This window comes from Mustela erminea, chromosome 16 (assembly GCF_009829155.1).
Source record: "Mustela erminea isolate mMusErm1 chromosome 16, mMusErm1.Pri, whole genome shotgun sequence".
NCBI lineage: Eukaryota > Metazoa > Chordata > Mammalia > Carnivora > Mustelidae > Mustela > Mustela erminea.
Window position 1 is genome coordinate 77,638,941 of NC_045629.1, and position 14,089 is coordinate 77,653,029.

At 50.0% G+C, this 14,089-nt stretch overlaps 1 protein-coding gene across 2 annotated transcripts in view; it reads right to left on the reverse strand.

The window, feature by feature from the left end:
- Positions 1–14,089, reverse strand: part of ZFAT (zinc finger and AT-hook domain containing) — a 183,875-nt gene that overhangs the window by 23,396 nt on the left and 146,390 nt on the right. For both annotated transcript variants that reach the window (XM_032316054.1, XM_032316055.1), the window contains exons 13-15: positions 10,971–11,089; positions 4,087–4,213; positions 1,385–1,515 (exon numbers count right to left, since the gene is read on the reverse strand). In XM_032316054.1, the coding sequence (XP_032171945.1) occupies positions 1,385–1,515; positions 4,087–4,213; positions 10,971–11,089 (377 nt within the window). The remainder of the gene's footprint in view (positions 1–1,384; positions 1,516–4,086; positions 4,214–10,970; positions 11,090–14,089) is intronic.

A 14,089-nucleotide genomic window follows, 5' to 3' on the forward strand; every position in this document is an offset into this window, starting at 1 on the left:
CATGAAGTCCAGAGTTGAACCAGAATGCACTAATTCCCCAGAGAATTACTTAGCCTGATTTCAGGCTTTGCACTGTGTTGTGGGTACACCTGGGGTGGACAGTTGCAGAGACAGCCTGGGAAGTCTACTACTGACTCATCAAAGGGATGCCGCCGGGGACAAAGCATTCAGGGGTCCTCATGGGAGAGACACATTAAGACATACCTTTCATTGTTGGTGCCAAGAAAACCTACTCCCTTTGCAAAGTTCACGGTTCCACATTTCCTGGTTTATGGTTATAAAATTCCGTACCACTGCAGAGTGGTACCTCCCGTAAGACGCACCTCTGTGCAAACATGAGCCATCTGCCCCCAACAACCGTAGCTGCCCCTGATATATGGACATATATTACAGATAAAATATCATTTCATATTATAAAATGTCCCCCAAGCCCGCTCTGGGACCCATAGCCCCTCCCTGCCTTCCTGCCCTCCACTGTACCTGGTCACCACCTGAGAGCCCCTGTGCCTCACTTGTTCGTTTCTGTTTTACCTTTTTCCCCACTAGACAGCGACCACGGTGATGGTTCTCTCCTGGAACCCCAGAAACACTGCTGGCAGGAGTGTTTCCTGAATGAATGATTCTAAGAACGGGCAGCTGTAAAACTCTACAGTCTGCACTTCAGTTCTCTCCGTGAACTTGAACTCTGCCCACGTCTGATGTGTTCACTGTTGTTGCTGGGTTTTTTTTTTTTTTTTTAAGTATTTGTGGAAGCCAGGCCAAAGCTTTTGTAAAATGAAGCAAGAGATAGTAGAGAGAGGTACAGACAGAGAAAAAGGATGATGTCATTACCAACCACACTGCATTTTACAGCTGGTGAAGTCTCTGAGGGTAGAAGAGGAGGAAATGAGCCAAAGAGTTTAACTATCAATTAACTCGAGTAACCTTTATTCAAAAACTCATCATTTTCTTCCCATCCGCTCAGGCATCGACCAGGTGATGCGGTGCAAACCACGAGGTCAATCCACGGAGAAGCCCTCCCAGCCTCTCCGGCTGCTTCCACAGTTCCCAGCCAAGGGCTGCTTTGCACGACAGATGTGTCCAAGTGTGTCCACATCTGCTCACTTTCACAATGGGATTCTTTGAAGGGAAATGAATGAAAGGCTTCCAGAATTTTAAAAAATCTATTGTATCTTTCCCCTAAAATATACCTCCACTTGTGGAACTGCTAAAGACACACTCACATGATAATCAGAGGCATAGGAAGAAAACGCAAGCCCAAGCCAACCTCCTTCCCAACCCCACCTCAGGGAAATTCAGCCTTGATAACCTCCAGGGCAGGAGAGAGAAGAGGGTATGTGGCAGTGTGGAGAAAGGATATTTAAGGTGCTGGGAGGGCCCTTACCTGTTTCACGACTGTCACCGTCCCTGGAGCCATGGCGACCACAGAGGCCACAGCAGTGGCGTCATGGGCCTCGGTGCCCAGCTCTATGATTTGCTGGAGGATGTTCACGGCCGTGGGGTCAAGGCGGTCACCTTACAAGGAAGAAGCAAACGGGACACCAGTAAGCCCACAGGGGTTGAGGGGCACTGAGTGCAACACCAGACCTTACTAGAGGCCACTGTGGGGTGTCACCCACCCGGGGCGGGGGGAGCACAGATTCTCCACCATCACTCATTCCAACAGCAGAATAATTTGCATGGCACTTTTTGGCTTTAAAGCAGTTTTTATAGGAACATCTCCAAAGCCCAAATGATCCTATAAGGAGAAGACATTGTGATATCACCCCCATTTCACAGACTGGTCACCTCTGCACAAAAAAGACAGGAGACTTACCTGGAACCAGTTTTGGCACAAAGCCGGAGCTCAGACCCCAGTGTTCTGAATCCAAACTTGATGACCCAGGACTGCTTCTCAGGACAGAAGCCCTGAGAAGTACCAACAAACACACTAACCTGCAAAGTTAGTGTCCTGTATGCACAGGCCTGGGAGGTGGCCAATGAGAGCAGGCCCCATCAATTACACAAGCTACGGACTAAACATCCGAGGATGTCTCAATTATTAGAACCAGTGCAACTTGGAACTCCAAACCAATTGAAGCTCGGGGTTCCATTTTAATCATCTCAAACGATTAGAATCCACAGCCTCAGGCCAGCTACGGAGCCTGCCCTGCCGGGCCGCACCATCTGCCTGACCATCTGTGACTCTCCGGAACATGGCCCTCGGACCCTGGTCATTAATTTACTGAAAGGGAAACTCCTGCGTGATCTCTGTGTTAGCATAATATCACCAAGACGTTGCCAATGTTTGCATCCTTGTGGACCGGCTTTCCACGGGCCACATTCCAACACGAGTCACTCAGGAGGAGACGGAGAAGGGGAGCGTGATGTGTTCTCTGTAGCAGGGAGCGTGTGGCATGAGGGTCAGTAGAGGACGGTGTGAGTGCCCTGCATACCCTCCGTACCACTCTGGCACTGCCTCCCCTCCCCCGCACACACACACACACACACTCGCCCTCTTTCTCTCTCTACTTAAGGGACGAACATCCACTGTGCCTTGCAGCCAACCACTCTGAACATCCGAAGACTAAACAAAACCTTTACCTTAAAAACATACTGAGCTGAGCAAGGTTTGATTCCTCCTGCACTGACCCCCCCGGGGGCCATTTATCCAGCCTGTCATCAGGCGCGTGGCTCCCAGCGGGAATACCGAGCTCTGCCTGCACCCAACACTCTCTCTCCTCCTTCCAGGACTCAGGAGACAGATTTGTAAGCAAATTATTACCCACCAGCTTGGTCCCGTCTCGGGAGGCCATCAGCGGAACGCTGCAGAGAAGTCAGCAATTAGGGGAACGCTGCAGAAAAGTCAGCTGAGTCCCCGGCAGGTGACATGCGATCTGAACGCTGAAGGTACAGGCGAGGTGGCCAGGAATAGCGTGTGGGGAAAGGAACAGACCGTGTCCCAGAGAGCACACCCGCAGTGCAGGTTTTGTGGAGTCTGCAGGGGAGAGCAACCTCAGAGGCGGGGTGGGAATGGACGCAGAGAGCCAGAACCCAGAGCAGGCAGGCCTGGCTCGATGGGCTGCAAAGCCTGCGCCCTATCCCAAAAGCCAGGAAGAGACTCGGAAGAGGCTTCAGAGGGAATGTGTGTGCGCGGGGGATGAAGGCGCAGGGCCTGAGCAGTCGCTGAAGCCACAAACACGAAGGAAGCAGAGACTCAGACAGGGCCTCTCTCTGCGTGCCGCACTGAACAGCCCCGGCCGGGCCACTCCCTCCGCACGACCTGCCGCTCTAACCAGCCGCACCCGGGAAGCGCTGTCTCGCTCACTGGACTCGAGCTCCGCAGTCCAGTGAGTCCAGACCTAAGGTCATCAGCCCAAAGGACAGTTTGGCTCAGGGGGCTGATGACCTGGGCTCTAATGGCCACACTGGCCATTTCCTACCCCTGCCACCACCTAATGCCATCAGACTGTGGTCATGCATGAACTGGGGCTCCTTCCAGGTGCTGAAAAGGACTAAGAAAACATTTCTCAGTGTAAGACCCAAAACACCGCTCTCAGTGTAAGACCCAAATCACCACGGCACAGTGGTCTGACTTTAAAATTGACCTAACACTTGAAAACGACATAAAAATCCTGCGTTGGGGCTTTTCAGAAGATTGGGACGCAGGCCGTGCTGGGCTCAAGGCTCCGCAGGGTGGCCCTGGGCCACCGCTGTCCGTGGAGCAGAGACAAGCCCCCCTCCAGAAGAGAGGCCCAGAAGCCAGGGACGGGGACGGACACCCAGACCACGGAACCTGCTCCGGCACTCAGCTGAGTCCTTCCGGCAAAGCGCCTTCCGTCTCCACGGAGAGCGGTAAGCCCCTGCTCAGAGCACGTGTGGAGGGCTGGCCACATGCGACAGGGCTCCGCGTCTACTAAGCCTCCTCTCGGCTCCCGTCGGGGGATGTCAGGCCTCTGAGCCTGTGTGTGGGACCTTCGGCAAACAAATGCTGGGGCAGCCACGCCGGCGGAGCCCACGCGGGGACAGCACGCATTCACACGTTCATTCCTTCAGCACGCTCACGAGGAACCGGCTCGGAGGTGGCCAGAAGGTGTCCCCCCTCACCGCTTTCCGAAGTGTATCTCAGGTCCTGGAGCGCGGCCACGGCTGCCTGCGTGCCCTGAACGTCCTCTTCGGCTTCCGTGATGTGCACGTACTGGGTGGAGGGCTCCTCAGGGGTTTCTGTGGCTGGCTAAACAAAAACACACCATCTGAGTGACCTTCTAGAAGACCACCCGTTACCACAAGTCCCAGGATAATGCATGGAGACAGACAATCGCACACAAGCAACCCTCTATAGCAGCTCGTTTACCTGGCATCCCTGAGACATCAGCTGCTCCCATAAAAACACACTTTCCCAAATGGAAACTACTTTTTGCAAATACTGAGACGTTTTCAAAGCAGCTCTGGTAGAAAGCTTCCTGCCACATTCCTCCCTTAGGGACCAGAGTGTACGGTCCGTAATTAGGGATTAGACACGCACAGAGATTCCTGCATGTGCTCTTCTAATGGCTGCCGTCCCCTCCCGCTGCTGCCCGCGCTGTCCTCATGGGCCCCAGGGCTGGGGCTGCTTGGGGGGAGCCCACGGCACAGCTGCAGGTGGGGGGAGAGGGGTGGGCGACTCCATCGCCCGTGTCAAGTTCGTGGCACACGTCCCGCATGGAGTAAGAGCTCAGGCAACCTTGGCTACTCCAGCCCTTCTTGTTTGTATACAAAGGAGATGATAAACAAAGGACCACAGGAAACATATCTGCAAAATCAGGAGCTGTGAAGGGAGGAAGGGCTGAAGCGACATTCTCGGGTGCCTCGTACCACTGGAGAAAAGAGGTGGGACAGAACTCAGCATGTCGCGGAAGACCAGCATGGATACTGCCCTCTTTCTGGAAGGGACAGGGAGTGGGCGGGGACTAGAGGCAGGAAACAGGAACATCACCAATGAAGAAGAGGAAGGAGGACTTGACACAAAATTTACAGGTGCCGAAGTGATCCCCTGTGAGTACCTATCGGTAATGGACTCAGTTCAGAACGCCACATATTTCTTCTCTTACAGCCAAGGGGCCAAGCACCTTTCAAGATTCCCAGCCTGACACACAGTAGACACCCAATGAAAAGGTGATGAATGCATACATGAACAACAAACCCTACTTCCTTGTAAGTACCATGAAGCCACAAATTGCCCAACACTGACTGGGGCCCAGGAATGTGAGCCTCTGAGAAGCGGCACACACAGAACGGCTTCTTTCCCGAGGGGGGACCCTGTAATGGTCACATGTAGGAAGGATGGGCTGTGCAAGGCATTCTGGGGAGCCTGATGACAGCCCAAGCTGCTGGAGGAGGCAGTCTGTCCCCCACAGGTGACCAAGCGCCTGAGCCCAGCTGCTCGGCTGCTCGGCTGTCTGACTTCTGAAGTCGAGTACATGGCTTTGTGAGTACTGCTTTCACTGGGTTCGAAGCTCTCCTCCTTAATGCACTGGGATCCGCAGGAAGCGAGGCCTTCAGAGCAGAGGGTGGTGCATCACACACACTTACGAAAGCACCAACTGGCCGAGAGATGCGGGGTGTTAGGTCAAGAGCCGGCACTGCAATGTCTGTTTGTTAATAGAGAGCGAACCCTTGCAGTATGAACTTGGACACCGGAGGACTGTGTGTTTTCCCTTAGATGAGGAGGTAACACTGATGTCACCTTCTCCACTACCAATAATCATAGCTGCTGCCAGACGCTGGGGGTCCTGGGGGCCTACCAGGGACTGGCTATGGACCTCGGCAATTTGATATCCTTTCTTGCGGGTATTATTAGCCTCACCATATGGTCAGAGGACGGAGAACACAGAGGTCAAAGAGGTAATGGTTCCCAGTCAAGCCATTCATACAGGACAGCACCAGGATTCAGTCTGTCAAACTCTAATGCGCGTACTTCTTACATTTTCTTAGAGAAAATTTCCAGCACACACAACAGGGGGATGATCCCTCCATGTACACATCACCCAACTTGAGTAACTATCAATTCGTGACCAGCCTTATTTCCCCTCTGCACCCCCACACACTCCGTGCCCAGCCCTTGGAATACTGTGAAGCAAATGCAGAAGTCATAGCATCTTCTCTTTATTTTAGAAGGTAACTCCGAGAGATAAAGCCCTCTCAAAAACGCAAGCACAACAACACCGTGACATCAAACACAGAACAGTAAGTCCTTCACGTGACCACCCACTGGGCCATGTCCTTGTCCCTCCAGTATCGTATTTCCCATTAACTGACCCTTCAAATCAAATTGAAGTCATTGAACCCAGGTATTAGCACTGACTGACATGTCTCATAAGACTTCTATTTGCAGGTTCTGATCTGACTCCGACCCCCCCACCTGACTTATAGTTCTTGGTCGGCAGAGTTTCCAACGGTCTGAACGTGGCTGACGGCACCGCTATGAACCACTGACTGTCCACCGCGTCTCCTGCAAGTTGGTAGATGGAATCAGATACTGGTTCCCTTTTTGGCAAGAACGCTTCAGTTATATGGTCTACTCTAACAGGAGACACAGGATGTCTGGGTGTCTTCCTTATTTCTCTGCCATCGGCAGGTTAAGGGGTGGCCACTGCTGGATCTGTGGCCATGGGGGGCTTGCAAATGGCCATACTGTTGATCTTCATTTCTTAGCTGGAAAATGTCTATAAACAGAAGCTTCTCCTCACCGAATATTTGGTTATACTGAGGTACAGTTTGTTTTCAGGAAAGGTACTACTTGACTATTGGCTTTTTTTTACTGAACAGAATTGATGCCCTAATACCGTACAAAGGTGGCTGAGTCCCCCCCCCGCCCCACAGTGTCAGCAGAAACCCACGGACTGAAATATTCCTGCTGTGCTTCACTGCGCTTACTGAACCGAGCAACAGCCTTGCGGGTACACCTCAGAGCCCCTCCCCACCAGCCCCGCCAGCCCCACAACAACCGACGACAGTCCGGGTCTCTGCAGTTCTCCCTGCCCTTAGCTCACACCCCACTCCGGAGGGGCAAACTCCGATCTTCAGGTCTGTGGGAACAGTCCCTCTGCGTCGCTAGGCCAGTTAATACAGATACACAGTTAGTACCACTTATTTCCCTCTCCTCTCAATTTTCAGGGCTTGCATTTTTTAAACTTTAGTCTTTTTTTAGTATCATATGAAGTATATGTGTGGTTTCAGAATCCAATCTGCACAACCACGAAGAGATCCCGGCTTGTGTCTTCATCCCCCCATCTGGGTGCGGCCCCACCTCTCCTCATGAAACGCGTCCGTCTTTTGTAGGACTATGTTATTTTGAAATATTTTTCGAATTACAGCACAGTTGCACAGATAAAACCGAGAGCTCCTATACACCCTTCACTCAACCTCCCCTCTCGGTAACATCTGATGCGACCGGCGTACGATTATCAAAGCCCAGCATTAACGCTGGAACCACTGACGTGACCCAGATTTAGCAGCTTTCTCCCCAGTGTCCCTTTTCTGTCCCAGGACCAGGGCTGGATGCAGGGACTCCGTCACCAAGTCGCCATGGTCTCCTCCTACCAGGGACAGCTCCTCTGGCTTTCGTGGCCTTTTGTGAGTGTGACACTCCGAGGAGTCCTGGTCAGGTATCTAACCACACATCATTCACTACATCTGACGGAGCAGACGGAGGATGAGGCCTTTCTGAAGAATACCATAGGGGGGGAGGAGCGTGCCCCTCTCCTCATCACGGCAGGCGGCACACACCGGCACCATGACGTATTACCAGGGATGCTAACCTCTGGCTGCACGGTTAGCGTGGGTCAGCCTGATGCCTCTCCCACAGTGATTACTTTCCCTCTGTGATCCAGTGAGGATCTGCGGGGAGAGATTTTGAGCTATGTAAATATTCTGTTTCTCCTTATAGTCTAATTTCAGCGCCCCCTGATGGATTTGCCTGCAGCCATGATCACTACGATGCTTTCATGCGAATTCTCTATTTCCCTCATTCTTCCCACGCACACCCCTCAGCATTCTTCTGTGTGCAAGATCTGTTCCTTCCCCACCATTCATTCCAGTACAGAGTCACTGATACTTATTTTATTCTTTGAGTTGTAGTACAACACTATCATGGTTGGTTTTTTTACTTTTTAAAGATTTTATTTATTTACTGGAGAGAACGCACGCACAAGCAGGCGGAGGAGCAGAGGGAGGAGAAGCAGCCTCCCCACTGAACAGGGAGCCCTACTCAAGGCTCGAACCCAGGACCCTGCAATCATGACCTGAACCCAAGGCAGATGCTTAACCAACGGAGCCACCCAAGCATGCCAATCATTCTTTATTTAGGTATTTAAATTGTTCTGGGTCTGGCCATTAGGAACTTTTTGGCTTGTCTCTTTTGTCCTTTTGATATACCTCCATCTTTAGGGGTGTTGTTGGGGGTGAAGCATGTTGTTACTTTCTAGGACTATAAAATACCATAGGATCATCTTACAAACTTTCTGCCAGAGCCCTGGAATTAATCACTTTCCAAAGGACCCCAGAGTTCCTTTTACTGGAGAATCCTATTAGAGACTGAGATCTGGGGAACAGGTATGCACACAGCCACTGAGAGTCACTGCTTCTGGGCTCTCAGCACAAAAAGCTGAGAAACACAGGTACACAGACTGTATACAGGCACATGTCTGGACTTAGCACACAAGCAATCGTTCCTCTATATAAAACCATAATACATAATCGGGCTGTGATAAATAGCATAGTGCAGGCACCTTCTCTCCTTCTGTGAGCGTTACTTTAGGGTACTTTTCTAGCGATAGGACTGTTTAGTTAACGAATGAAGAAGTGCACCAGTAATTTTACTAGATGCTGCTAAATGCCCCCTCATAGTGGTAGTAACGTTCTGAATTTCCACCCTCAGCGCATGCAAGTGCATTTTCCCCTCAGCCTCTCCGACAGACAGGACGTCCGATTCTGGATTCCAATAGGTAAGAAGTTGTCTATCTAGTTTCATCAACATGTGCTACGTGTCAGGCTGATCATGTCTTCAGATACTCGAAGTCACCTGCATTTCTCTTCTAGGAACCTTTCTGATCTCTTGCCCATTTTCCTATGGGGTTGTTGATCACTATCTTTTACAAGACTTCTGTAATGTCAAGATACTCCTCCTTCTACCATAGGACCACAGGTATTTTGCTGTCATTTGTCTCTTGAGCTTGTTTATGAGCTCTTTTACACAAGACTTTTTAAAATTTTTTCTTGTGGTCAATTGTTCTCAATCTTTTTCCTTCCTGAATCTGGATTCTGAGTCATATAGCTGGACAAGCTCTCCACACTCTGATTTTAGAAATGAATTCGTTCACTAGGGTTTTTCTTCTGCTATTCCTAAAATGTCACTGTTTTTACATTTAAATCTCTGATCTTTTCGCTCTTGCCTCTCTCTACACACACAAGCTGCTCATTATTTTATGTTTGTTTCAACCCGTTGCTTATCATGCTAGTAGTTTTTCATTCCTTCTGCTGCATTTGCCAAGAATAGAATCCTGCCATCTTCACACAGATACCTTATTTCTTCCCTTCCAATTCTTTTTTTTTTTTTATTTTTCAAGATTTTATTTATTTGTTGGACAGAGGGAGAGAGAGCACAAGCAGGTAGAGCAGCAGAGGAACAAGGATGCAGAGAGCCCGATGCGGGGCTCGATCCCAGGGCCCTGTGATCATGACCTGAGTTGAAGGCAGTCGCTTCACCGACTGAGCCACTCAGGCGCCCCCTTCCCTTCCAATCCTTAAAGTCACTATTTACTCTGCCTGACGCCCCTCCCAAGTGACATTCGAGAGCAGAGCTCCTGTTGTATCCTCGTCTTGTTCCCGACTCAACAAGACACCCAGCGCCCCCCACCCCCAGGTAAGATCCTGGTTTTGAGGCCGAGATGCATGGATGCATTTTCCATCTTAAGGGTATATGCACCCAGCTGTACCTTACTGACTGTTTTTAATCACCAGATGCTTACGTTTGTCCAGTGCCTTTTCTGAATGTGTGAAGATAATCATTTCTTTTTCCTTCCTAGTTCTAGTATGATGATGGATTATATCAAAATACTCCCTCCTACTGAGCCACCCTTTCTTTGCATTCTGGAATCATCCTCACACTGTCGTGATGTATTATTTTTTTCAAGTGTTCTGGGATTTTTTCAAAGCCCTTACTCTTAATTACCATATGCTAATGCTCTAGAAGGTGCCTGGATAAATGGTTCTCATTTGTGGGTGATTTGGACTTCTGGAGACATCAGCAACATCCATGCATTTCTGGTTGTCACAACTGGGAGTCCCACTGATATTGGGGTGGGGATTTGGGGGGTCGATAATGCTACTAAATGTCCTAAAATGCACCAAACAGCCCCTACAACAGGTTATCACATCCAAGATCGTAATGTTAGCAGTGCTGAGTTTGCGAAACCCCACCTTATGTAAGCTGCAATTCGTCTGTGGTGGGGACACTTGGTGCTTGGAGATAGAGACAGCTACTGGCTTTGATCATACAGATATGTTCTAGCCAGGGGACTAGTTCTAACACCCTGGGGTAAAACAAAGATGGCAGGGGGGAGTGCATGCCTTCAGCAGCAGGACAGGAGGGCCTAGAATCAGAAGACAAAGCCCTTCCCGGTTCTTCTGGTGAAAACTTACAACATGCCCCTTGCCTGGCATCCTTCCCTCGGATGCAACAGCTGAAACTCTGGAATGGTGACTCACAGAAGTGCAAATGCCAGGGAGAGACCAATACGGACATTCTCAGTTCAACTCAGGGTAAGAATTCGCAGGCACAGCCCTGGTCTCAGCCCTCCCACAGGAGACAGGCTTTGGGAAGATCTCCTAGTTTCCCAACCAGAAATCCCAATTCTCTGAGGAGCCGCTGTCTGTGCCCAGGATCTGGGACTGCCCGGTCTGTCATTTGTACCTGGAAAGGTCCAGATCAATGCCGTGCTTTAGAAACTTACCTCCCACTTGGGGTCTCCTTCATTTTCCACCAACTTCAGGCCATGCTTGTTCTTCAGGTGTCTGTTGAACTCCCACTTGGTACCATAGACGAAGCTGCACACAGGACACTTCAAACCACCTGAAGGCACAGAGGGAAAAGGACAGGAAAGTGACTGTGGCCCCGGGCTCCCCGCCGTCCAAACACCTCAAGTCCCGGGGAAAGCACAGCGCTGTCTGCAGCGCTCACCTGGGTCCAGCCTCCCTCCATGACAGAACACAGCAGCGTCGGCAGCGATGTGTCTCAGGACAGAGATTTTAAAGCTTAATGATTTTCTTTTCATTTCTGAACGAGCATTTGCCGAGAGTCTAATGTACGTGACATTCCAGGTGCGGTGGCGACAGAATTCCCATGGCCACGTGAATAGGTGGCCTAAGTCATTCCTTCATTTTTTTCATTTGAAAAGAGCAAACAACTCAATGCCAGGCTGCTTTTCTCAATCATCTTTGTCCCAAATACTAAGACTAAGAGGCGGACTCTCCGTCTCCTTCACGTCAAAAGCTGAGCTGTTTCTATAAATTCCCATTGGGATTTCCCCATAAAGGGCAGATTAAGAAGTTGGTCACATCCTGAAAAGTCACTATTTATCGAGCTGATTATGTTTTATACGTGTTCTGGGAGGTGTGTGGATGTAAGAGCACGTAAAACTCCAGGTTAAAACAAAACAAAACAAACAAAAAAACAGAAAAAAACCTGAGAATCACACAAAAGATTATCTTTCTAAAATCCTATTGGGAACAGCAGCTAATGAGTGACTGGACAAAAGTCACTTTGCTGGCTGTGAGTTCAGAAGCAACCTCCAACCGCCAGGGGAGGCGTCCTGGCCGCGGGCCTCCAAACCCACACAGACGATCAGCCGCCACCGTGAGGCCTCCACCCTGCGCCGGGAAGGGGGGCCACGTGGCGGGCACTACTGGTCTCCCTGCGGCCACTGCCGGTCTACTCGCCACCTGCCACACAGTCGGGACTTCAAAAAACACAAACCAGAGGCGCCTGCATGGCTGAGATGGTTGAGCCTCTGACTCTTGCTTTCAGCTCAGGTCACCATCTCATGGTCACGGCAGCGAGACCCAAATCAGGCTCCGCACTTGGTGGGAGGCTACTTGAGATTCTCTCTCCCTCTCCCTCTGCTCCCTCCCCCTTCTCTCAAATAAAATAAGTCAATAAATCAATAAAATAAAGACACGAACTGCATCACATCTCTTACAGGTGTAAAACCCTTCAACGGCTTCCCATCAGACCCAGAATAAAATCTCAGCTCCACTCGTGTGACCGACTAGCTCCCCTGTGTGACCTCGTTCCCACCTGCTCCCCACCCTTCCCCCACCTCGGGCACTGACCATGCTCATTCCCTTCTCAGCATGCCTGCTGTTGGGGGGTTTGCCCCCCGTCTTTCTGCTGCCTCTGCCCCCCTCTCTCAGACCTGCTGTGCGCTCCTGTGTCCTCCCAGGGCCCGAGATTGCTCACTGGGGCCCTAAGGAGAGGGAGGAGAAGAATTCTGTCCTGAAGATGAGGTTGTCTTGACAAACTAGACCACCACGGGCACATTTCATGGGGATGCCTAACACGCTGTAAGCATGTCCCAGAGCAAGCAGGATGTGCGAGATCTCCTGACTCAGATCCACGTCAGCATCTGACAGTGCATGGCTCTGTAGGCGGGGCTTCCTGTCTGTCACCCGGGGTGCTGAGTGACTCCCCAAACAGTCATGAGCAGAAAAGGACGCCCACCCAGACGGACAACAGCGCACCCCTCACACCTTCAGCTCACTGTTTCACAGCCTCGCCATGCTAGCAGGGCGCAAGAGAGCATGGCGGGTCCGACACAGACAGGGGACAGAATCCACAGAAAGACTGGCAACACCATAAACTTCCAGAACATTCCACAGAGGAGGCAGCTCAAATGGATGCTTATTTTCTGAAACTTACACACTCTGCATTCTTTTTTTAGGCCAAATCAAATGGGCTTGTTCTTTCCCGCCTAGACAATAATTAAACGTAGTTTTTAGCTTCCTTTATTATCACTTATCAATCATTGAAAATGATGTCTTTTCCTCTGATCATCTTTTAAAACTCTCCAAGGTGTGAAAACCTCTGCCTTCTCATTTGGTTCAACTGACGTAGCTCTTTCTATAATGACTTAACAAGAGGCAGTGAAATTAAAGACTCCTTCTGCGGGACTCTTTAATGGAAACCAATTTAAGGAGAAAAACATCCTTATATTCTATTTAAATTAAAATTAATACGATAATGCCCCACATTAATTAAAACTTCAACCTTTGCCACATGGCCTTTAATTAAAGAACAACACATTGGAAATACGTAATCTAGACTAAATGCAGAACTATGCACTTAAATGACACCAAAGCTAGAAAATTAATTTCTAGTTCAATTCATTACACTCTCAGGCAATGCACAATAGAGGTCATGGGAAGACTTGGTGCATTTACTCATGGCACTGACATAAAGCACACACCGGAAGAACCGTAAACCCCAGATCACACTTTCCTCAGAAGGCATGAGAAGCAGGCAAAGGCACAGAAATTTAGGCACAATTTGAAAAGTCAATTGTGGCATCTTTTTTGCTCATTTTGGCATGCAGTGTTCTGGAAGAGTTTTTGGCATTAAAATCTCTTTGGATCTTTTGTGGTGGGTGACCTTACTGAAAATCCGACTTCATTTCCAACAACATAACGCCTGGAACGGCACAGAGCACAGGACTGGGCTATTAGATCCCAGAATCTGGACCCTGCTCGTGTGACCCACAAGCCACTTCCTAAAACTCTAAGGGCTTTGTTTTTTCTTGGGGGAAATGTTAAAGCCCCTATCTTAAAAAAAAAAAAAAAAAAAGGCACCCCAGGGGCACCTGGGTGGCTCCGACAGTTCAGCATCTATCTCAGGCTAGGGTCATGATCTCAGAGTCCTGGGATAGAGCCCTGCTTTGGTGGGGGGTGGGGGGGGAGTGTCTCTGCTCAGCAGGAGCTTGCTTCCCCCTCCGCCCCTCTCCTGCTTGTGCTCTCTCTCTCAGATAAACAAATAAAATCTTTCAAAAAAAGGTACTCCAGTAGGCAGAATACTGGACCT